The 26458-nt window shown below is 36.2% G+C and overlaps 1 protein-coding gene across 11 annotated transcripts in view; it reads right to left on the reverse strand.

Moving 5' to 3' along the window:
- The window catches only part of DPYD (dihydropyrimidine dehydrogenase), a 337231-nt gene that overhangs the window by 130998 nt on the left and 179775 nt on the right, over positions 1–26458 (reverse strand). For all 11 annotated transcript variants that reach the window (XR_007907122.1, XR_007907124.1, XR_007907125.1 and 8 more), the window contains one exon: positions 397–561. Coding sequence is in view for 8 of the 11 variants with exons in the window: in XM_051803274.1 (XP_051659234.1) it covers positions 397–561 (165 nt within the window). In the remaining 3 variants the exon portion in view is untranslated. The remainder of the gene's footprint in view (positions 1–396; positions 562–26458) is intronic.

The raw sequence follows: 26458 nt of genomic DNA on the forward strand, positions 1-26458 counted from the left end.
TATGATTAAAGTTAATTCACAGAAACAATTATTATTATAAGTTACATCTTTAAATATAATCTCAAATACAAAATTATTCACAACAGAATTGACAAGCATTCACACGGGGATCAACTCTTTTCCTTGATATTATCTCTTTGAATGTAAACATCAGCCTAAGTAAAACATCAGCCTAAGTAAAACATCATGACTGTTCTCTGTATAACAGTCATTTCACAGAATTTTCTGTCATAAATATATTTGGATGGGTTATTCTGGTTTTTAGCAACTTACTTGCATGTCAATAAATCAATTTGCATTCTATTTAATAAATACTAAATATCTGAGTTTTCACAGGTTTATAAACGGGATATTCTAAATAAGTATGCTGCATCTTTATGATTAAGTGGCACTTACATGGTTTGGAAAGTCAGCCTTCAATTCAGCAATGCTTTTACACCAATATGCTGCTGTTTTCTCGCTGATCAGTTCAATGTTTAGAAAAGAGCCTTGGCCTGGGCCATACATAGGACCTGAAGTAGTTCCACGGACAATTCTTGGAGAAACATTGGTCACAATATCCTGCAAAACAGCGAATACTTTCAGACAAATTTTTCAAAGAGAGGCATATATCAACAATGTATATAATATAAACTTAAATGCACCAAGTGTTTTAAAAATCTACTATTATTATGAGTAAAAGCTACAACTGTAGGGCAGTTCTCTAAAACAGGAGATTCTCTAATTAAATTCTTTACATCAGAGGAGAGAAATGTTTCCTGTGTGTATGAAGTGGTATGATAACTACCAAGAAAATGCCAATATGAGGCACCTACAAACTGCCATACAAATTATCATTCAAATGATGCTTCTGTGTTGGGTAGAGGGCATGTAAGACTTTGTGTAGAAACTTGTGTAGGCCTCAGTCACGTAACAGCATACATGTGAACTATCCTCCCCAAAGGTGATCAAAGTCCATGTCCTACACTCGCAGTGAGGCGCTGCTCACCAGCCTCTCTGTTGCAAAGGCACAGGCCAGGCACCAGCAAAAGTACATCAAACTTCACAAATAAAACCGTACCATTAAAAGAGATCAAAATCAAAAAATAAAACAAAACATAGTGAAGAAGAAGATTAATATTGTAAAGCATGACATTTCTGAAGGTCATTGTGAGGTCAGCAAACAATTTTGAAACATACAGTAAACACACAAAATGTTGACTTGTTTAGCAGTCCTAATTAAGCTGCGATGTCACTAGATATATATTAACAAAGAACTGTAAATTCTGCCATTATTTAAAACTAAAGAGAAACATGGATGGCAAAATGTTCCTTTTGCCAATTTCCAATTAAAAATAATTTTGAGTAAAGGTCATTTATTTACAAATGTATCAGACTTATTTGTTGAAGTACCCCTCCTCACCATCTTGTCATTTTTAGTGAGATAACATGAACCTCCATTAGTATATAGCAATTAAGGTCAATTTACATATTTTAATTAAGAACCATCCCATATAAAACAATTAGGGTAATAGGCATACTAACTGGATTTCATAACATTTGGACGTTTTTCCAGCTAGATAGACAGGAAACCTTAATTAGCATTAATTAGCACTGATCTGCATATGTTTGATAAGGCATACCCTTGCCACAAAAGATTATTTATTCCTGAATCTGCCAAATGCTGCAGTTACAGAGGATAAAAGGACTTTTCTTCACATTGTATGTAAATTTGAGGCAATCTTAATTTGCTTATAAAGTTGAATTAATTATTATACAGTAAATATGCACTAATATTTTATATAGATAACTATATGTCCATTTACATATGTAAAAATCATACAAAGTAATCTCCCGAGTTCATCTATTTGCAGACCTAATAAGTCTGAAACATGGACATCACATTAATCCTCAGTTTTCCTATTATAATATTTTCCTTTCATCACAAAAGTTTTACGTCCCTCTCAATGGTTAAGTTATATTTTCAGAAAAAAAGAAATTCAGAACTTTTTCTGAATTTATGCAAACCAAAACTATACACCAAAGTACATTCCCTTCACTTCCAAAACAAATCTCAAAAATTGCAGCATATGCAGAACCATTTACATCAGTTTGCTCCACATTATCCTCTTGACCATTTCACTCCTTTTAAATTGTCTCTGAGGAGCTTGTAGTTTGACTTCATTGTAGAAAGCTATTCATGCACACTGGCCATCACCTCAGTATGAGAAAACACACAAAGTCAACAACTGAACTGCTGGCAATCTCACCTGAGTCCTTCCAACACAGGGTGCATGTAAGCATGTGCTGATGTGATTACTTTGACCATCCTGCAAGCAACCACAAGCTGCCTTTTCCCATGCACCAAAGCAGTCAGAAGCAATGTAGCTACAGTAGTATGGCACTAAGCCTGAGCTAACAGCCTGTCAGTTGGTGGGAATTATTACTTTTGGGTTTAGTGCGAATGATGATAATGCACATGGGTCTGACTTTCATTTTGTAGCTTGCTTGTGGACATGTGTTTGCTAGATAATGCTTGGAGCCACTGATGGTACTGTTTGATATCTTACTACGTGCAAGTCTTGGTGTTCTTCCAGTGACTTTCATTTTACTACAGGTAAGAATTCAAAGACTGAGATATTATAGCCTAGATTATACCTCTTGTGGGCCACTCACAAAGCCCCGGTCTACTTCCACGCAAAAACACTGAAATTTTTCTATCTGCTTTCGGTCTCCAAAGGAACAGAGACCTTTGCTTAGACTCTGTGACTGCTCCTGAATCCCCATGGCTTTGATTCACTCTTTCCCAGAGCTCAGTCATAGTCAACATCTGAGCGACAATTTATCTCTCCAGAATCCCACAAAGCTGAATCAGGAAATGCACAGACTTTGCAAACTATCTCAAAACCAGCTATTTTTCATTTTAATGACCACAGGAGATACACAGAGACATATGAAACAGTAAACACATGTTCATCTCTCTGCCTGCATTTCCTCACTGTTGAATTTTCCTTGAGATTTTGTGAGATCCCCATTGCTGTGAGACCTTCATCTCCCATTCCCCACCACCTGCTTCTTCAAATGGCGGCTTCCACTGCCTCCCTACTGCCACTGTGTCGCAAGAACCCTCTGGTGTGTCCATGCATCACTTTATCTTTCCTGACCAAGCTGTTTCTGCTTCCTAAAATCCTTCCTGGCTTTCAAATCCAAACATTACCACCTGGCTGCTTTGTGTTAGTTCATCCCAGGAGGGATATGCCTGTCCTTATTTAAGATCCCGGTCCTCAATTGCCATTCCTAGTTAAGAGTAAACTAGATGGAGAGAGTCTGTAATGACTGACATGCTGGCACTCCTCCTGTCTCGTTAGCACATGACAGCCCCAGACACCGGGAGACTCACAGTTCATGGAAACAAAATGGAATTTATAACTTATGTGATGATTCAAGGACACTGTCTATGTACATACAAGAATAAAATCACACAAGTGACAGAATAGAAAATTGTCTCTTTGAGATGAGTGTGAAATACCTACTTGCCTTACCAACATCTTCGTCTTCTGTCTCCTGCCACAGCTATGAAAGCTGAACAGGGAGAGAGTTAGGCAAAGGATCTACTGGCAGGCTTAGCCAACTTCATGGCCCTTGGTCTTAGGAGTGAGTTTTACAGAATACCACAGGTTGTTTCACTAAGACAGGAAATTCTGGTGGCTGGCCTATTGCTACTGCTGTCTCCAAAACCAGTAGGTAAGGGCAGAGCAGCTGAAATAGTCCAAGTGCTCCAGTCCATGGGTTTGTGACAGACCACCTTCTGGTGCTTTAATTGAACACTGACTTTCCCTGTTTGTAGGAACTGTAGGCCAAATGCTGGCACTGTCTTTTCTTTTCTGAAACCCCAGAACTTTTATCCCAACTATGCACACAACCTTTTTATTGTTAATAAAAATTACTGTTTGCATAAAAAGCCATAAGAGAACTGGAGTGAGAAACCTGACAGGAAGTACTTCAAGGTTTGAACCTAAAAACTTTACTGATTCTAGGCAAAGCTGACTGTTACAAAGAGATGACCTGAGCAATGAGTTGGTCTGGTCCCTGCACGCAGTTGAAAGTAGAGGTCCACATACAGGAATAGAAGAATGTCTCCAATCTCCAAAACAAATCAAGTACATAACTTCCCCAGGCAATGGAGACAATGAACAGTCCTTGGGAAAAGTAGCACAAAACTTTCATGTACTCTGAAGAAGACCAAGGATAGAAGACTTTTAATAAAGAGCAAGTAGGGGAGAATAAAGCTTATATCTTTCAACACAAAAAGACAAAGCTATGGAAAAAAACCCCAAACCTAAAAAAATCATTGGCAAAGATAACAGAAAAGACCATATCAAATTACTTTGTTTTGTGGGGAAATATTGCAAATTAATGTAGACTTGGGGATCAGGGGAAATGTATTCAGTACTAGGTTAAAGCAAAACAACCTGGAAGGGGGAAGTTAATGTAAATAAAGAGAAACAGTGACAACAAATGGAATCAAGGGTGTGAATCATGAATGTTTCAGTTGCTGAATTTCTTGCCTTGCCTCAAAAGCTTATTCATTTTTTCAGGAGAGCACAACAGAAACAATCTCAGGACATCATCAAGAAAAGTGGTGTTACATAGATAAAAGCACCAATATTGTGCTGCTTTTGGATTCCCCTCTTCCACGTACAACCAATTCTGGTATTCTAGTAATTTGAGACTGAGTTAATTTGCATTACACATATATTTCTGTTCCTGTTGATTAATTAATTAACACACTGAAAAGACGACCCAAGGCATTGATCAGGCCCCATTTGCTCTCATAATCTCTGAACTCTGCAATCAGATCATTGAATTCTAAACTACTTAAGTCTAATGGGCTGGGAGATTTGAGAAAACATTTTAAAGATAAAGCCCAGACTCTCAGCAGTTTTTAGTCAGCTAAATTTAAATAAAGGTATATATCAATACATCAGTCCATACCTTTCTAGTCATTCTGAAATTTGTTTTGCTTCGCACTGTCCACATTTGCAGCTAATAATTGCCACAGATTTTTGTGTTGTAAAAACACAACCGTCCTGCCTAAAATGAGTGATGAAAGCATGTTTGGGCAGCAGGGACATTTTGAGCTTTAGGGGATCTGAAGGATTGTTGGGCACAGTGTTAGATCATGCGACAAGTACAATCATTGTGTGTTTCTCCTAAACTAATCAGCAGAGAAATAATTCACATTGTGAATATTAAAGTTGTCTGTCATCTAAGGGCATGGAAGTTAATGACACGTAGAAATTAATCAAGCCATTCACCTCTCTCTCAGAATTATTGTTTTAGGGGAACCAAGAAGACAGCTCTTCATTAACAGAGTTTGCTTATTATTTCATAATCATATCTCCTAGAAACTAAAAAAAACCCACCACAAAATTTGGAGTAAAATGTGTTAAGAGGTCAGTTGTAGAAAAGCAGTCTCCTAAGAGGTATACCACCTCATGCCTACTCCATTGATGCAGTTATATTAGGCAAATATAATAAAAGGAAAAAAGATAAATGTGTATGATTCTTCATATCAAAGCTCTGTGTTTCTATTGATTTGCAGAGCTCGAAACATTCTTTTTCTGTCCATTTTTTAAAAAATATTACAGCTAACAATATGTTAATGAACACTTGAAATAACAAGGTTGCTGTGGGGAAAAGACTGGGGGTAAAATTAAAGGAAACTGGAAAGTTACAAAAATTTCAGTCAGCATACATGCTAAGAGGGGGATGAAATGGACGATGGAGCAGAGTGGAAAGTTACAGAAACAGCTGTAACAATATGGAAAATTATAGAGAGAAAATGCAATTGCTGCTCCCTGGATGGAACAACTTCCCACACATGCTAAGGGGGACTAAATGAAGGGTGGAGTGGAGTGGAGACACTGCAGCCAGGCTCTGTTGAAATCCTCACAAGAGGGGGAACTTGGTGATACCTTGTAGCTGATAAACCACATAGCACCTGTCAGCCACGGGAGAAAAAAGATGTCTTGCTGTTGAATCAGCAACCATAGCGAGATCACAGATGTAACACTAATGCACACCTCCATCCCAAGGGTGACCTCAAGATGTAATACTGATGTTACCCACCTCCAAGGTATGACCACCCCCACTAAACATGATATATGACTGGAGTCATAAATATCTGCAGCACAATTAAGGTTTCAAATGAGATTTTTGGATTTTAAAAATACATTTAATCATGCTATAGCAAGCGTTAACATGAGTTTTCTTCACTCTGAGAGGCTTCCAAGAAACACAGAGAACTTCTCTAGCACCATTGGTCCCCAAAGTCAATGAAAGTCACTTCATACTTCAAATTAAGCTTTTCTCCTCTTTAACTAATGAAAGCAGATAGGAATTAGTGACCATTGTCAGTTTCTTTTCATTAATATGAGAAAAAAAGATTAAACACAATGAGCAGATTACTATTTCTAACAAAGTTAATTTATTTGACCTTTCTTTCTTCTAGGGAGGGAGGGCATTATACTTGCCAAGTGGACTATGTGTCTGCACATTCCTGGGGTTGCTGCTCACTAAATGTCCATGTGAACATCAAAGCAGCCACACTGGCCTCTTTGTGGAGGACACATGTAAATAAATACCTTTTAAAGGTAATTTTAGTCTAGTATGTCAAAACAGCATATTTAAAGTTAGTAGACAGTAAACTGCAATGTAAAAAAACAAACCAGATGTAAGGTTCTACTTTACTATATTCAATACACCACCTTCTTTAACTGAGTTACTAAGTACTGTAACTGAAAAACGCAGTCATTTAAGCAAAATATGATGTGCTTTTCTTCACGAATTTTCAAAAATATATTGAAAAGGCTGTATGGATTTAAAAATCTACTATTTGTGAAATGTTTTTAGAGCTTATTTTCTAAATGCTTTAATCAACCCCCCAACACCCAAGATTCAGTTTTCCCTGCAGTCTTCACTAATTATAGCAGAACTTTATTTCAATTTCACCTATGTAAAAAAATGGAGAAGGAGACATTGCCTTTTTCTGCCTAATATCACTGTAGTTAAAACATTCTGGAAATCTGGCTCACTGCTGTTTGCACACCCTCATAGAATGGCATCACAGACTTATGTCCTTGTAATTCCCTGCCAACTCTCACTCAAGGTCTTGTGATGATTTGCCTCTTCTGTGACTCAGCTGTCTAGCCAGACTGTGTCTAGTATCACCCCTTCTGGAGTTTTAACCATCCACAAAAGGCAAGTGAAACCTGAAGTAACAATACCACTGCACACAGCACTGTTCCTATACATCCCTTCTGACTTGTTCCTCCTCACCTCCTCCATCAGAACTGAGACATGCTACATATCTGGAGCGTTTCTTTTATGAGGCCCAAAGCACTGAATTGCTCTCCTGAATTTCTCCAAGCTCAGAATTTTTTCCAGCTGAACTGGAAGATACATCCACAGCAAGGACCTCTACAAAGACAAAACCATTCCAACAGGTACAACCATGAAGACCTTATCTGCTAGAGTAGGATTTTTACAACACATACCAAGACTTAACAAGACTCTGGCTCATGGAGCAAGGCAAATAAATTTGCTTGTGATTTCTGCCCAAGGAGGTTTGATGTAGCCACTGGCACCTTCCAGTGCACAAACCACTATGTTGCACACAACGCTGCCTGTTGAATTTGTAACACTTGCATTCGTATTTTATTTTAGTGAGGGAATAGGTCAGACTTTATTCTTCCCATATAAGTATAAAACCTCATCAAAATCCATTCCTCACTCTCTCCTCTTCCCCTCAGTGCATACAGAGGCATTTTTTTAAAATTAAAACCACCTTGACAGAAAAACTTATCTCAGAACATCCCACCATGCAGAAACTGCTCTAATCTCTCCACCACCAGATGCGAAATGTAGTACCATAAAGACACCTCCTTTCTTTCATTGCTTTTGAGAACGAAGTCTACACCTAGCCCTCCCTTTCCTCTTCATTGCTTTCCTTCTCTTGAAGTCAGATAGCATAAAATGATGTAAAATAATTATTTTTAAGTTCCTTCACTAAAATAAGAACTGAATTGAAAAATATAATATTTCCTCAGCCTTCCAGCATTGTTTGCATTGGTGATTTAAAGTGTAAGTGTTCTGATCTTTCCACTAGTACAGAACAGATCTTGAAAAGGAACCTTGCTGTAACTTGCAAATTGTGCTTCTTCAGCTTTTACATACAAGATCTGGTATATTATAAAGGGGAAAAAGATACCTTAAAAATATTCTCCTCTGTCTTTTGATGTCTGTTTGTCTTATGTTTGCAAAGATGAAAGTACTCAAATCTTTACTTATCTTGTATTCAAGAAGTCTGGAGTACAAACAGTGCTTGTAAATCTTTGTTAATATTCTACTCTACCTCTTGACTCACTAAGCTGAGTTATGCAAATTATTTTTTTAAAAAACAGACCATTTCCTCAAAAATGCTTTTACAACACTAAACTGTCTCATTTGTGTTTATTAAGCTAATTTAACACTACAGCTTCAGCAAGTACAATGGCTTTCCAAATCACTAAGTTAGCACAGAAGACTGCAGCCCCATAAGGGAAAGAGCAATATGTCAGGACTTTGGAGAAAAACTGACAAACCACTCATATTGTGTAAAAGAGAAACAACAAGTTAGAGGTTTAGTTACTATACATCTGATGTTTTTCTATACTGTCTCATTAATGCTTTAAGATTTAACCATGAGAATGCATGAGAGACTACAAAATTTACAGATGTCAAACTTAATTTCTACCCAAGCTTTTATCATTGTTGCTTGCTCAGCACACCACCTTTCTTACTAATGCAATTCTCAGACAGTAGGCCATCAGTACTGACAACTTGTGATAAAGACAGCAAAATTCCAAGCTCTTTAGATAATCTGACTGTATCAGTGTATTAAAAAAAAAATTTATTCTCTTTACCTTAGAAAAATTGTGGAACAATCCCATCCTGCTGCAAGCCAAATAGAAATGGTTTGCTGCCCTTGCTCAAAACAACAGCTGTCCCTCAATTTTTGTCATACGTGATGGTTTGTCTAGAAGTCCTAATACTATAAACTAAAGCTCCTTAAAATAAATTAGGAGATTCAAATACAATACAAATTATGAGTAAAAGTACAAAATAATTAGAAATTAGAATGGTAACTATAATGTTTATGTCAAATCTACAAATATTTTCTAGTTGATTTATATATTTCACAAGAAAATTAAGTTCTGATCTTTGTTTACAATTACATTCACTCGAGCAGCTTAAAACCCCCCACTTTTTATAATGCAAGGTCATACTGATTTAAAATTAAAACATTAAATTTAATATTTTTTTATTTTTTGAGATATTTGTTTGTTTTCTGGACATTAGAACATAAGGACATTTTTACTGTAATTACAAAAGATAATTTTTAAAATGTATTATGTCCTACAGCACTTTGCCTTGACAAACAATTACTAGATACTGCATTGAACAGAATACAAAAAGCAATCTTTATCACAAGGTTAAAATTAGTCTTTGAACAAAAGATGCTTTCAAAACAAATCCAAACTCTCATCAGCTTTGTATCAGTTTCTCTGCAAAAGACAGGGAAGTGAGGAATGGAGAGAAGAGAAAGAAAAGAAAAACCCTGAAGGGCATTTGAAAAATTTCTTGCTAATGTTCACACATTTTATCAGTTTTCTGATAAAGGTGTAAGCAGTAGGACACGATTAAATTTCTGCTGTCAAACTGCATTGTGGTCAGAAACTATACGCATCAAAGAAGGAGAAACAGACTTACAGTTCTTGAGAGAAAATTGCATCTCTATGCAGACATTCACTTTTGGATCTGTTTTTGCATTTCAGGGTTATTGGTTGGACTTGATAATCTTAAGGGTCTTTTCCAACCTAAATGATTCTACAATTCTTAGATCTCAGTGTTTTGATATAGTAAACTACCTAATCAATGAATGGTTGCTTTAGGCGATTGACGAGAAAAATGTTCAGTGTCTCAAAACATTAATTAATTTTCAGTAAGAGGTCACAAGAACAGAAAACCATGTTGCAAATGTTGCAATGCTAATGATTTGAGGAGAACAGAATGGAATAAAATAGCAGTACATGGGTAAATAAAATATCTGCATGGAGTGCAGCTTTTGATCTGTATCCTAAACTGAAATTTCTTTGCCATGGCTTCTAAGGACCTTGTGTACCTTCACAAAGGTGGAAAATTAATACATAATAATTGAAATATACTACTCCAGTCCATAATGCTGACCCTTGGTACTATAGTGGATTTAGATTACAACAACCTAGCTTGCCTTAAGAGATTAATTATTTTACTGACATCTAAAAATATTAGTCCATTTTCAGCTGTCAAGGAATATCATCACCAAATCAGTAATCAAAACTTGTGAAATGTACTTAACTGACCACATAAAGGAGCAGCAATTCTTAAGATTTCTTTCTAGATGACCATTATTGAATGGTCCCATGAAATATTAATGAAAAGGTACTTTTAAAAGCATGAGTCTAAGAAAATCAGGCAAGAACCAACAGAAGTAAAACCTTGTAAAAAATCAAAAACAGTTAAGACCCTGGAAAGAGACGGAAGAATTACATGACATGTTTGCAGCAGCAAATTTGAAAGAGTCACTAAAGCAGTCACGCTTACTCAGGAGAATACAAATTCTCTTTTTGTACCTAAAGAAAAGACCAAATTAACATAGTTTTTTTCAAACATCATCATTGAGAGAACTCAATGTTATTTTCTTTAATACTGTTTTCTAATTGCTAAAGAAAATACTATAATAAGGCAATAGGGCACCATCAGTAGCAGGAGGTTCCTAACAGGATGACTAAAAGTCAAGACATTCAATACCACAGAATGAGCTCCTTTAGAAGAAAAATGCGAGAGGATTGCAGGTGGTCTCATAATTCTAACAAAATCCCTGACAGAAAGAGCAAACAATGAGAAAATGGGATCTTTAAAGCCCACAACATCTAGGATTTTGCACTCAATGTATAAACATGGAAATTAAACAAACAAAAACTCTAACACAGCAATACTAATGGCTGCTAATTAAGCATGTAACTTCACACTTGAAAAAAGCAAAGAGGTAACTATTTATTTAAGAGACAATACTACATGGATTAACAAAGCTCCTGTCAACAACTGTGGACACCTGTACCAAGCTCACTTATTGCCTAATTAAATATTAACATGTCCTGATAGAATCTGTGGTATAATTTTAATTACTGTTTTCTCATAGGGAAGCCATATAATCAATGTATTTCTAGCTGTTCCTAGAGGCTGTTTTGTAAAACTCCATTAGTCAATTGTGAACCATCACTAAAATATTTTTCTTCGGATTTCTGTAAGTAAACCAAGACTATTATATTCTCCTAGGAGGAGGGGAGACTAGATGCCTCCTTTCAAGTGGAAAAAATATGACTTCTTCAATAATCAAGAATAAAATCTTTTAACTACGATCCTATTTAAAGAGCTTTTAAAACTCTTGCACAAAGAATCAACATTAGGGAGTTACAGATCACCAAAGTTGTATTTAAATTTATGTATAATCCAAAACATTTTTATTATTGGATTAAGTAATTAGGATGAGAATCACATTACTTCCTTGAAGCATGTATTAAAATTTTCTGCTGGGGATGAACTGCAAATATTGAGGTACATCTTGTACCTACTTGCGTATTTTCTTTTTCCATTAGGTTTAAGAATACTTAAATGCTATAAGCATTGATTAACATTTGTGTATATTTAGGAGTGAGAAATGCAAGGAAACAATATCAAATCTATTTGGGAAGCTATTTAAACAGCTAGTACTATAACTTTCAAAATATCAATTCTCCAGGTAGCACTAAACAATTTCAAATCATAGATAAAGGGGTACAGGGAAGGTGGAAGCATCTAAGGGAATATTTTGTTTTACATTCCAATGATAATCTAGCCATAACACTTCTACTTTGATAACCCGAGCTCTTAAACATTAACTTTGTTTGAACATACTTCCTTTTATCTTTTTTGATCTAGAAGTCCTATAGAAGTCAAAGGGTCTTTTGGAAGAGCAGGGATTGCTAGGCTGAACCACTTAACATTCACAGAGTCTGATTATACAGAGATCTGGATAACATAATCATGGGGAAAAACAAACCCTGAAAATACCAACTCCTATGAATTTTAACTCAGCATGTGAACATCTTGTAAAAGATTCAAAACCAATTTTAATTCACTATTACATTTTAGACAGGATCTTTAAAATAGACTTTGATTTTTGCTAGAGGTATCGTCTACTTTAAAATCCATGAAAAAAAATCTAGAATTTTCCTCTTTGTATTGGCTACCAGAATGAGGACACACATTAGAGTATTGCATGCAAACTGTTAGATTTTATGTTCATAGACATAAAAGTAGTTGAAATACTTTTCAGAATAGATTTAAATTAAATTTAAAAAATCAAATAATTGACAAAATTGTTTTGAAATTACTTTCCTACGAATCAACTTTCAAGAAATCTCAAATCTTGTACTGCAAATTGAACTATCATCTTGAATTAATTACTATTTTTGTAATGACTAATGCATTTTTTCTGATCCCCTGAATCACGGAACAAACTCTCCTGGTATATTTTGATTGATAAGGATGCAGTACTGCTATGGCAGAAAAGCTCATACTGAACTTGGGGCATCATGTTTACATCCCAGGGAGTACATTTGAAAATACAAACCCTGGGTAGACTGAGCTCAGGAAGGGCAGATCCAGCAGTCCAGATCTGCCATTACAGATCTGAGCACCTCTGAGAGCACTGTGTGATCTTCCATCAGTCATCACAAGAGGTGCCACACATAGGCTCCATAATCTAGAGAGGGATGGCTTTTTCCTCCTGAGAGCTTCACAGCAGAGATTTCCAGCCTGCTGGGCTGATTCTGCTTTTCCAGACTGAGCTCTTAATAAATAAACATTCAGTGTTTGCAGATGTCGTACCTTCTCTAACAGACAGAAATCCACGCAGAGAAAAGCTGAAGTGCACATAGAATTTTTATGCCAAAGGACGAGCTCTGATTCCCATCTGCTTGTGGCAGACACAGAGGCCCCACCTCAAGCCCAGTTTTCCTCTGCAATCACCGGAAGTTTTCAAAGCAGTAGGTTAATCATTGGCTATTAACTTTTTTAAATGCCTGTGAAAAATGACACATTCTATTGGCTTTTAAAAATCAACCCTGTGGGACATAAAGCCCAAATTTAATAAAGCAAAAAGAGCAAAGCTCATTACAATATTCTTTTAAGAACTGAAAGTAATCATGATACATGGAAATTCCTAACAAGACAATTCTCCTGTTTACCACTGAGGAAAAAAATTATTCTAAGCTGACCATGTCCTTTTTCATTAAATGTATAACAGGTCCCAAACTCCAGCCCTCTCTGGAGTCATTGCTCAGGTCTGTCAGTTAAGTAAATATGCTCATGAGAGGATCTAGCAGGCACACACAGATAAGGTAGACATGAAGTCCATTCCCCTTGAAATCAATAGGAAGGTGGTTGTTAGACACTATAATTGAGTTAGGGTTTCATTTGGGAATCTGTGGTAAATGTTCCCACTCTTACTGCCACAGGGGTGTAAGAAAGTATACGACAGCTGTGGCTGGATCTCTGGCACCATTAATGGTAGAGCCAGCTGAGACCCACTACAAAAGGCTTATGCATGCTCAAAACTGGAATACTAAGAGTAAATCTGTCCTCTGTCCTAGAGAGGGCAGCTTGACCTGCAGGCTCTCTTTATTCCAACAGAATATTGATTTAAAACTGCGGCAAGGATTCAAAAGCCTTCTGATGCTAAACCTAAAAAGTCAGGTACAAAGTTGTATAAGGAGAAATATGTTTTTTAGCCCCACCAGAAATCCTTGATGAGGGATAATTATACTAGTGATAAATAGGTTATAGGGATTGTCTTCCCATCCTTTTCCCTATCTGTGGAGAACTGTGGAGTTTAAAGCAAAGCTCACTTCAAAATGCCATGAAGGAACAGGATATACCCATTACTGCCACTTGCCAGATCACATGAGCAGTCTCACTCTAAGGGCAATGAAGCCAAGTTTGCATCAGAGCCAAGGAGAGTTCCACAGCACCGAGATCCAGTGTTACTCCACACACCCATGAATTACTGATATTTTCTTCTCAGCCCAGAGTTGTATCCCCATGTATGGAGATTAATCTATACAGTATAGTCAATGCTCACGTAATGCACAAAACAATTAAGTATATAATGGATTGCATATTTCTGGTTTTGGAGTCAGTAGGGATCTGGATTTTTATATCTCTGCTTATTTCAGACAACCTTCCCTAGTTAATACTGGTTTGTGCAGCCAGTACAGAACAGGACAGACTTCTTTGCCGTACATCTAAGAACAGCAAGGATAAAACTATTTTGTGCACACACTAGTACAGCAAGATCTTTCATACTCATGGTATTTAACCAGTATTTTGTAAACTACAATGCAAAACACTAAAGTGCAGTGTCCCCAGAGTATCGACAAATGTTTTGACAAGTTCTTAAACTACAATCACAGAAACTAGAGTTATTGTAGGAAGGAAACCAATTGGGCATTACATAAGCTCTTTATGCCACACAGCTTTTCATGACTTATCTTCATATATTTGAATTTTATGCAAACATATATGCAATATATATATGCATATTTGCAAAATAAGTTGCATAATTTTTAATTTGCATTATCCATACTTCAATGAAACATTTGTTTCTTTTGCTACTCTTTAACCTACAGCCTCCTTAAGGGAAAAAAACTGTCTGTTTAAAATCTGACTCATCCCATTAGTCTATGATATTTAGTGTCATCAGTGATAATAACACTTCTTAACTGGGCCCATTCCTGCAATTAATTTCCTGTTCACAGTTCCCATCAACTCCAATATGCATTCCAATATGGCTCCATTGCCAGATCTGAGCCTTATTAAAATAATACCATTTTTACTTTTTTTTTTCTGTGAATAGAAGGATGCTGAGAATGGCTAACTTCCTAAACATTATACATGTACACCCATCAACAACCCAGTTCTTTTTGAAAGAACTCATGTATAAAAATGAGTACTGCTTCTACTGCAGTTCTTTAAAAGTGACTTCTCTTTCATTGCAGTCATTTTGTTCTGCAGTAATGGAACACAATCTATTTGTGAAAATAGATGCACCTACTTTTTATTTACACATACTGAATTCTATACCATGAATTCTCCTGATTTTAATTATGCATAAATATTTCCCAGTGATACAGGAAACAGAGCTCCCCCCCATCTAGATTATGAACACTAGCATCTCTAAAGAATTTTTCTTTTTTAAGTGAAGATAAGTTACTGCATTAAAAATAAATGAGGTATTTTTTGTCAGTTGATTGGACACCGAATACACATAATAAATCACCAAGAGCATTGTATGTTAGTCTACGTGCTAACCTTGAGCTGCAGTTTATCTATTGCCTGCAATTCAGAAGACAATAAGGTATTTTATCCAATCAGCTGATCAGCTGAAGAAACTCAGAAGGCTGAAATGGCTTTGAAATACACAGGCTTTTAGATATCAAATTACCTCTGGAACCCTCTACCCAGAAGTAACTCGAACAAAACCCATTTGAAATACAGCTTCAATATTCAAAAAAATCAATAATTTAAACCACAGGTTGAACATTTTTACTGCTTCCACTGCAGACTGTCATTTTTTGAAATGAAAATGCTAACGGCACCAAAGGGGAAAGCTCCAGCCAGAAGAGATACATGTGTGCAGGCATGGATTGGCTAGAAATGCTGGTTTACTTTCCCTCCCCCAGTTAACGTTTATATAAGATCTCTTAAAATAAACAACTCTCATTTCCACTGCTTGGAAAAGAGAATGTTTTTCTTTGTTGCACTTGATGTTTCTATCCATGAGAGCTTAGCTGTATCAAGACACTTCACTGTAAACATTCATGCTGAATGCAAATACTACATCCTCAATTATGCTATTAAGTCATATTATTTTGAAACAGGCACTAATGTTGTAGGTTTGAATACCAGCTAGCACACTGTGAACTCTTGATTTATAGGTAGAAAAGCAGGAATATAGGTGATGTTATGTTCCAACATCTACATTAGAAACAGGAAGCAGTCCAGCACATCTTGCAAAAACCAAACAAGTATGGATGGTCCACTGCCCATGACACAAGCTCATTTAGGCAGAGAAATGGTTGGCTGACAAAAACTTCTTAAAAGACAAGGAAGACACATAAGGAAGAGACCTCGTAGGAATGTGAACCCTTGAACATAATTGAATCAAGCTAGACATGAGGATGTTGGACACAGAAGCAAATCTCTCCCCTGCATGAATTCAACTGTCAGACATATTCTCAGCAGAGTTTGAAATCTCTGATTCTCTTTCTGTAGAAACTGTTACTTTTGGTAACTTAAACACCATTAAATCCTTGCATTCTCTGGCACCAATGTTTTAAATTGTGTTTAAGGAAGAATGCAAGAAATACAAAAAAAAAGCCACCCCAAAAGCAAAGAAATAAACATCACAAGACAGAGCTTATGTATCTACAGGTGTGTGACTCCCAACACACACTGTGAACAATTTTTGTTACAGTAGCAAAGTGTCACTTTTAGTACTGACGAGTGGCATAAGAAAGAAGTTTTAAGATTGATGGTTCTTGGTTTATCATTTTAACACTTTACTCTCAAATATATTCTTACTTTCTCTTTCATATATTTTTAGAGTCCTCTCCAACAGTAGTGTTCAAATGGAAGAGAAAATATAAATTGTATTATGAAAGTAAAGCTGCTCAAGTAAAGAAAACTATGCATTTGGATACATACAGTATTACTGTAAAGTGATGATTAAGTTTGCATTTCCAGGTTAAACTTTCTTTTTCTAGAAAAAGAAATTATAATACTTTTATGAATTTGTTGGATGATAGATTTGTTCATTTTTAACCCAAGATAAAAGGAGATTTTTAGCCCAGAATAAGAAATGACAAAAGTATAACCACTTAAAAAATGTGACACTTAATGCATACTCCAAAAATTTGGACACGGACTCCAATTCTCTGTTCTCCTTAAAGGCACAAAATGACTCTGGATATCAAACAAAAAATTCCATAAATGTAAACAAAGAAATTAATCTGAGTTTAAATAGATTCAAATATAGGAAAATAAGATTTTGTTTATTTATGTGTTTAAGATCTGCATTACCTGCATGTAAAACCAGGTACTGCCGTAGATTTAAAATATATCTCCTACATGAGAGCAGCAATCAACTGACCTTCTGAGAACACTGCTCTTGGTGGCAACACAAACAGAATAATTAAAAATCCAGTAGCAACTAGAAAACCAATATTCATCCTCTACTCAACTCTTGCAAAGTTAGGGAGGAAAAACAAGCTCTTCAAGTTTGTGCTGGAGTTAAAGGATTCAGGCTGTTACTGATCACCCTGGGGCAAGAGCTCCAAGCATATGCACCAACAGTGTTAGGTGAACTGCCAGTATCTCCTTCCACTCCATCCCAGTGTACAAAAAACAGTCAGTATGGGCTGGGTGCATTTTTAATGCCCTAATGAGGCACTTGCAGCATTCAAGCCCTGAAGTTTGTCACTACTGACAATATTTGGATAGATTTAAGACCCAGTACCATATACCATGGACTGGCAGTAGGTTAACCTTGAAATATAAAGCATGGATACTCATTGCAGAGTTTGTATTCAGAAAATAAAAGGGGTGTAGGCTTCTGGTTCTTATCTCCTGTTGCAGCTACGGGCTAGAATGGAACTGCATCCCTGAGCCGGAAGGACTGATAATTCTCTTTCTGTAGCCTCTGGATGTTTCCTCTAACGATCCCAGCACTACTCCTATCTTGTCTGCATTGACTTTTGCTCAGCATGCTCTCAACCATGCCCAGTCTCCCACAAACACTGAACAATGCAATCAACTGCTCCAGCTAAATCAGCTGAGAGTTATAAAGCTGAGTTTCGACATATTGAAAACACTTCAATCAATGTCACTTTACTAAACCTTCTCTCTGGCTTGATATACACATTAAATAAAAGGGTGCAAACAGGAACCCTCCTGAACTGAGCAGGGAGAGAACCATCACAGGCAATAAACCTGAACATAACACTGACAATGTGCTGACAGCATGCTCCTCTGACTCCATTGTTTAAGCATGGAGGCTTGGAAGTGGACAATGAAGATGCTTTGGGACAGAATGCATTAGGGAAGTTGGGAAATGTTCCCATTTTTGATAGATTACACAATAAAGCACAGACATATGATAAGCTGGAACTGCATATAAAAAAATAGTATGTTTAAAAAACCAAAATGATTTCTAAAAAGAGTTGGTCATTGATGTATCTAACAGCAGCATTATTGCCATACAATTTTTATTATAGATTGTGATGTTGCAGTAGGGCTTTACATACGTACATTTACTATACCATGTGAATCACCAGAAACATGCTTTTCTCTGTTTGTGTGATTTATTAAAACATAAATCATAATAGCATGTGCCAGAAATTCCTTCTGAAGGACATAATAAGGTAACAATTATCCTCTGAACTCGTTTCTTTGTCTTCAGAGAATAAAATGCATTAGAATGTATCCATTTGCTGCCCCATGACAGAAAATGAAAGCAAGTGTGATGGTTGCACCGTATGCTTTCAGTTCCTGCAGTTGGCTGGTGAAGTGAGCTTTGTTCCTGAATGTGCTGTCAGAGACAAAAAGAATACTTTCTCCAATCCTTTTAAGGAATAATCCTTAGAAACAGTAAGGAAAAATTAACTGAAGAGGTTTGGTTTTGCATAAATGAAAATGGATATGGAAAAAAATATACATGCAAATATCAAATGTAAACTTGAAATAGAATTTATTTGAAAGACAATTACATACATAGGGCCTCCTTGTATTGTTTTGACTTGAATCAATGTATTACACCTTTTTCATTTTATGCAACAATTCACAGGATCTGATGCAGGGGAATTGTAGCATTTTCTTCTGTGCAAATATACACAGAGGAGCAACGTTACAAGTATTATTATAATCCCCCTCAGAGAAGGTTTAAGGTCTTCTAGATCAGCTTGTGAATGTTTGGAGTCCTGTGTCTGATGACTGGCACATTGAGAATGCTTAGTGCACCATGATTTTGCTCAATTATTTTTGAAGGAAAAATCATAAACAAAAATTTATAATACACAGGGTGCTACATAAAGACATTGTAAACTGTGCAGGTGCAGGAACGTAGAAGCAGCAAGATCAGGGCATAAAAATGGTTTTATTAATTCAAAGAAAGTATAATTTACCCTCTCAAATTTTGATTTTTTTCTTAAAACATTCTATTTCTATGGGAGAAGAATTATATTTGTGGTTTAAATTTAAAATAAAAAAAAAGGAAAATCAACAGTTTTCAGCAGCAATCCAGATCTGGAATTCACTTCATTTTCCTTTTTTTTTTTTTTTTCAGGAAGACACTGTGCCTGAGCTACATTCTGCAAGTGCTTGGAAATAAAAAGATGGGGACCTCTGAATCAAACGTAATTTACAAGAATCCAAGTGGATATTAGGTTTCACTTTTCTCGAGTGACACAAGGCATTCATAACAAATAAATACACATACACACACACTTTCTTTGGTTTAGCTCATGATATAGAAAAGAGCTATTTTTTTTCTTAGATTTTGCAGATTTGTAACTCAAAATTAAATCACAACATCATATGAAAACCCAATCCTGTGGTGTGCTATTCTGATTCTGTGGGAAACTTACATTTGCAATTAACTTCCAGAAAGACCACACATAATATCATTTTACTAAATGAAAAATTTAAATCACAGCAAATTGATGCTTTACTGAATTTGGTGTCTGTACTCCTGTACTGTTCAGGTTCTCTCTGCTTAATATTCCTGACCATTTCCATTTGCTTTGGGTCAGAATCTGGAATCTAGATACTTTCATTAATCATATTATAGTTATGCATAGTGCATATACATTTTATTCAGAGCACCCTTATGACCTGCTTTTACTCTGTCACATCTAGGGATGGACAAAATGCTGACTAAAGTGGATTCAGAATACCACATATGATGGTTATGATGGTCTGCGAGCATCCTTATTAACAGCTACACTTTTTCAACATCGATATACATGACCTGGGAAACAGTATCATTTTCTGATTCCACTAAAAAGATCACAATACAATATTTACTGACATGGTCAAATCACACAGTTTGATGAAGTTCTTTACATGAGAATTTTGATACTCCGTGTTTATCTAAAGTTCAAACTGACTAAAATATAAGAGCACACATCACTGCTTTTCTAATATTACATGCTTAAACCTCATTTTATTTACAGCTTCCAGTAGCTTTCAGCTAAATTCCTCGTTGCACTCGCTGCCACGTAGCTGGAGAAGGCTAACAAACCCCTCCGTGTTCACATGACAACCTTTGTGCAAACGCATCCTTATTCTGTCATCTACTGGCAGCGCGCTTCCCAGTCATGTTCTCTGCCAGTCCTTACCAGTTTGCCAATTACACAAGCTGCTTCCCAGACATCAGACAAAAATTCCATAAGACTGCTGTGCGAGCGTACCCTAATTAACCATCAGCTTAATTAGACAATTTACTGTGTAATTAGCAGGCAATTAGTCAACACCTCTCAGATCTTATTGACTGCTGTGACAGCCTTCCTTAGTCTACACATTCCCATACGCTTCCACGACCATGATCCCAGCCCTATCCTGTACAACAGCAACCCTTGCAAGGGAAGGGAAATCATATTACATAACAAGGGAAGAGGGAGAAAAATCAATATATAGCCTGTTCATTTATTGAACTGTATTCTAGCCAAGACTTTCTTTTTTTCTGAGAAGGTCAGCTGCTAACAAAGAAATATCCATCTCTAACATTAGGTGACATCTTTTTCATTTATAATATGGTTTAGGAATTCTATTTTTTTTAACTCTTATATTGCACTAAATTATCAGAGAAGTCAGACAAGCAGAAGGTAAAAAAAGTTAATTTTTAAACTTACTAACATATTGTAGGTTTAAATATATGGCCGAGAACAGTGAAAAGGTGCTGGTAGTTGCTTTTGAAACCTATAGCTATCATTGTAATTAACTGCTTCATAGTCCAAAATGCATCAGGAAAGCCAAAACAGATTACTTTAAAGTATAAAAAGTCAATACTCAATAATAATTCAATAACATTAGAGTAAGTCAGCAGAAATAATTAATTTCTGAAGTAGTATCGAGTCCTCCGCACAAATGTAAAGTTGTATGCCCTTATAGTACATCACGTGAGAAGTTACAATGACTCAGTGTGGAACTCCCCACCCTGCAGGAGGTACTGGGCATTCCTGCCTGAAACTGAGGGTATATAATCTTGGGCTCTTGGGACTTCTGGTACTGCTCGTCCGATCCAGAGAAGGATCAGAACCTTGACCAGACTGCGACCACCACTCTCGACCAGACTGTGATCACCACCCTCGCCAACAGGTTTTCCCTCTCCGTTTACTTTGGATTCAGGGGGACCATGTGGGGCTCAGCACGGGGGCCCAAAGAACACCACTCCGTTCGTGCCCCAGGGTGCTGGGTTATAGATCTGGGGTTTGTGGGTTAAAAACAATTGTTTGTCCATATAATTGTATTTATTGTATTATTTTTACTAAATTGCAACTCTGACAAGTTTTGAGTTGGGTTCATTTCTCCTGCCAGTTTACCTTTAAACCATCACAGTATTTCAACATAAGAACTCGTCAGGTTTTATAAACATATGGGACTTCATTCTGCTTTTGCAGCAACGTCAATCAGGAGTAAATGCAATTGTATCACCATGAGATTCAAAAATCAGCTCTTTGCTTTCTTAACTTCTTGTGTGGGCAAATCACATGTGAAACACAGCCTTACCAGTTTCATTTACCAAGTGGGAACTCAAGACCTCAGGTGACTCGAGCACTTAAGAGAAGGGTATTGTCTTTACATAGAAGCTACACTTGTATAACCAAAAATTCCTCTAGAAGTGATTAAGCTAAAACCCTGTAAACTCGTGTGTGGAAACATATGCCAGTTCAGAGCTAGTTACATCATTTCAGCTAATGCCTACAAACTTCTTAACACAAGCTATATAGCACCACATACATGCTTGACATCAGTCTAAGAGTGTCTGTGCAGAGTCAATTTGGGACCACATTTCTGCAAACATGCCGCAAGTTCCATGGTCCAACCAGGAATCTTGGGGCAATAGCTGCTACATGAGATGCTTCAGCTCTCTTGATGCAGAGAAGAGCTCTCTCTTCAGCTTGTCTTGATGCAGAGAAGAGAAGCAGGGCTGCCATTTAATGTGCACAGTTGAACCAAGAAACAACCAGCTGGTACCCAGGGTAGAAGGCATGGTCTGTTTTACTGCTGGAAGCAGGTCTTCCCCAATACATCTGCAGCCTTATCATGTTAGTGGGCAGAGGTGTGGTCCCAAAGGGTCACCTAGACTTCTACAAAAGCAACATTTGACCACAGCAATGAAAGCAGACCTCAGCAAAGATGCTGAACTGTAAATTAGAGCAGCTGAAGCATGAAGACCACTCTTTCATGTCCTGTGTTTTTTTATAATTAAAATGTGGAAATGAGGGAAAAAACCAAACCCTTGACACATGCACTTAACCAAATGCAGAAAGTTGAAAAGTCAATGACTTGACAGAACGGAAACTTCTGAATTCTATAATGGCTAAATAAAGATTTCATTGAACATCCGTGGTTACCTATTAAAGTGAATCCTGACAATTCCAAAAAATAGGGAAGTTTATGTCATTTATGCTAAGAAAATTCAAAAATGTTAAGTATGGCCTTATGCTGACATTATCTTTGATAGGTGTGTTTCAAATATAACTATTTGGAAAAATATAGTACAGCTTTTTCTAATAAATTATAAAATACATAAGTGCCACTTAAGAAAGTTATATTCAGTTGGTTGGCACAACACTAAAAGGTTTGCAACAAATCTGAATTGAGAATGGAACAAGTGTGAAAATTCTAAATTTCAGAATTATACTTGACAATTCCTAGCTTACATTCAAACTGCCTTCTTAGCTGAATTCCTTTTGGACACAAAATTATGTGAGGCATTGCCAAGATTACCAACAAACTTCCAAGGATGTAGAAAACAACCACAGAAAACTATAGCTGAATGATATTTTACACAAGTATGCTACATATTTGCTTTTCAAAATCCTCTTTATTCAGAATGTGATATTAAAAAATGCCGAGTACTTCAGATACAGCCAACAGAAGCTGCAGATCCTCAGCAGTTTTGGAAAATCATGCATGTGTGCTCTCTTTGTCTCTCTCTTGATAAATATTTGCAGGTATTTTCAGAAGAATGAGGTAAATAAAGCAAAGTTAGTAAAGAGCAAGGCAGTTTCTTCAATATAAAAAGAGATACTATTGTGATTTTTAATCAGTGTAAAATTTGCATCTATTTTGTTTGACCGATTGGCTAATAGTTGCACTATAAATAGAAATTACATCCTCTCTTAAGTACTGGTCACTACCAGAACAGCATATATTATGCTGAGCAGGAATGAACACTCCTACTTTTGGTAGCTATTTTTTTATAGAAAGGCATATGTACCAAAATACTCTGTGTTGCAATCTTTACACTCTTCCAAATTACAGTGAAACTGCTTCTCAGTTATGCCAATCTAAGTGCACTATGAGTTTCATTAAAATATGCAACAGTTTTCAGATTAAAAAATACCTTAAAGACTGATTTGAAAGTGTTTTATACATAAACTACCTAAAATATTCCAGTTCAAGGTTAATGATCAATTTGACACTTTGTATATGTATATGTACTCTTGCTACACTGTTTTAAACGACTGACTCCAGTAGAAAAACACAGGAAAGTGAAACAATCTCTAAATACTGTGTAAAAAATCCCCAGATGAAAAAAACTGAATTCTTAGACAGCTATAGAATTGAGAATCCTGTAGCCTACCAAGAACCAGTTTTGCACATATATCTCCTTTCACCTTTGATGGTCAGTTTTGTGTGCAGCTTTGAGGAAGATAAGTCATTGCCAGCCTAAAGACCCTATGGAACTTCTGCCACAAGCTCAAGGCATAAGGCATAAAAGTTACAGCCAAGATCACTCTGCTCCACAAGTGTGAATGGCAGGAAAAGAGATAACAAGGGAAGAAAATTGCTGATCATCTGTTTGTAAAAATCTGTCCCTTTAGCACAGATGAGGTTTACCGGCTCAGTGTTCAACACCCCTGCACAACAGATCCCTCTTTGTCTTCCACTGATGAATTGTCACACTGTGGTTCATGTCTTGAGATAACAGACTTCTCCATGAGAGCCCCTGTGCAAAAGAGAGACTCTCACTGCAGAAGAAGTGCAGCATTTATGTGATATTTAATGCTACAGGAAGAGTGGGACTAAACTAAATTTTTATCACAAAACTGTAAGAAGTTTTTCATTTCTAAAGTAGTAAATACAATCATAAAGAGAGAGAGAAACTTTTTTACAGATTGTTGTTTAACTCTTGCTTTAAAAATGAAGCTGGTTATCTTGAGCATTCAAAGTATTCATTGGCCAAAATAACCAGCCTTACTGATGGTAAAAACAGATTTTTAAATGGTCCAAAGTGCCTCACTTGCAAATTCACTGGTGTCAAGAGGCATGCCTGCAACAATTTAAGGCATACATCTACTTGGTGCAGATTTTAGCTGTGGTAGGAAGGGATTTGGCTTATCAATAATGACTTGGTTAAAGCTCTCAGTCCTGGGATCTTTGGCATCTCACTGTGTTCAAGCTGTGCTATATCTTTCTAGACTGGAATTTCTCCAGGATGAAGATGTGCCAAACCCCTACATCACCAGGTGCATGGACTGAAGAAAAAGAATGGTTAAACACAGCCTCTTCTGGTTCTTCAGACAGTAATTTTGAAGCTACTGAAGTTATTTGCTTTTAAAAAAGTCTCCATCCTTCTTTTTCTTTGGCCAGGGATAATGTAAAACTAAGTAGAGACGAAATCTGGTCCTTAAGCTGAACATGTCAGAAAAATACTTCTTCTTGGGAAAAAAGCACGAGTCTGTTTTCCTGCTACTTAATCAGATTCATAGAATTATTTGTTCCTTTTTTGTAACCAAATAACAGATTTTCTGTATAAAAATACTCAAGTAAAATACAATAGCACAACTACAGCATTTAAAAAAAAAATACAATCTATAGCATTTCCCTAGCACAGTCTTTCATCTCTCCTGTTACATTTTGCTGATTTTATGCACTGATCTAAAAAAATGTAAAAATTGTAAAACAATAAAGCTGGTATTTCTTATTAAAATTCTTTCAGAAGTATGGGACAAAATGAGGCACATAACAAACTCCTAAAAATATTAAACCTAATAATAATTTTAACACTTATAAAACCAAAGAATAACTTATGAGTTCTGTGTGCTAAGGAATCCTGTAAAATACCGATTTTTCTGTTCAAAAATGTAGTTAATAAAAGTTGTCTGATGCTATTTAGTAGAAAGGTAAACAGTCCTTTTTATATTTGACATTAACAATCTGATCATTTGTCTCCCCAAAGAAAGCCCATACAGCTTTCATACAGACCACACAATAAAGAATAGTAATATTTCTGTTTACTGAGATATCAACTGGCATTTCGTTGCAAGTCAATGGTCTATCTTTGCTACAGCATACTAGACCTCAATCTGGCATCTACAAATGTCAAGAGTATAAAAAAAAAATTATAGGATGGAAATCAAAAGCATGTTCTAAATTCCTAAAAACCAAACAAAGTTCACCTAGATATATTTGCTGCAGAAATCAGTACAATATTCAGCTGTCAATCTTGAAAAACAATGAGGGAGCGATGCTGTCAGTAGGACAGGATAATAACATTTCAAGCAGATGTTCAGGCGGGGCTCTAATTCTCACTGAACTCCCTTGGTAAGCATTTAATTTCTTTATCGTATGCAAGCTAGGCAAATTGTACTTCATCAAAACTGTATTGTGAAATATTAATATTTCATATTATAGCAAAACTCCATAGAATAACCTTTGTCATATTAAGAACATCAGAATTTCAAATGTCATGGTTCTGCATTTTAATGCATCTTAAATAGCTTTTTGGCTTGGCACCATAAATTATAACTAGTTTAATCTAAATTACTATGCTATAATATCATACAAAAATATACATTTTTTAATACAGATTCACTTATGTGAAATACTAATGTTATGGAAAACAATGCATCATTGTACCATGATTTTTTTACCACCTTCAGTTATAAAGTGAGGTGCACACAGTGCAAATGTACAGAGAGAGAACTAGTTGGAGTCTGAATATGTATATTGTAATAACAGCACATAGAAATGTGATATATACTGGACAAATTATTTAATTCTCATA

Source organism: Manacus candei, unplaced genomic scaffold (genome assembly GCF_025592945.1).
Source record: "Manacus candei isolate 608988 ecotype Guabito, Panama unplaced genomic scaffold, ASM2559294v1 h1tg000005l, whole genome shotgun sequence".
Classification (NCBI taxonomy): Eukaryota; Metazoa; Chordata; class Aves; order Passeriformes; family Pipridae; genus Manacus; species Manacus candei.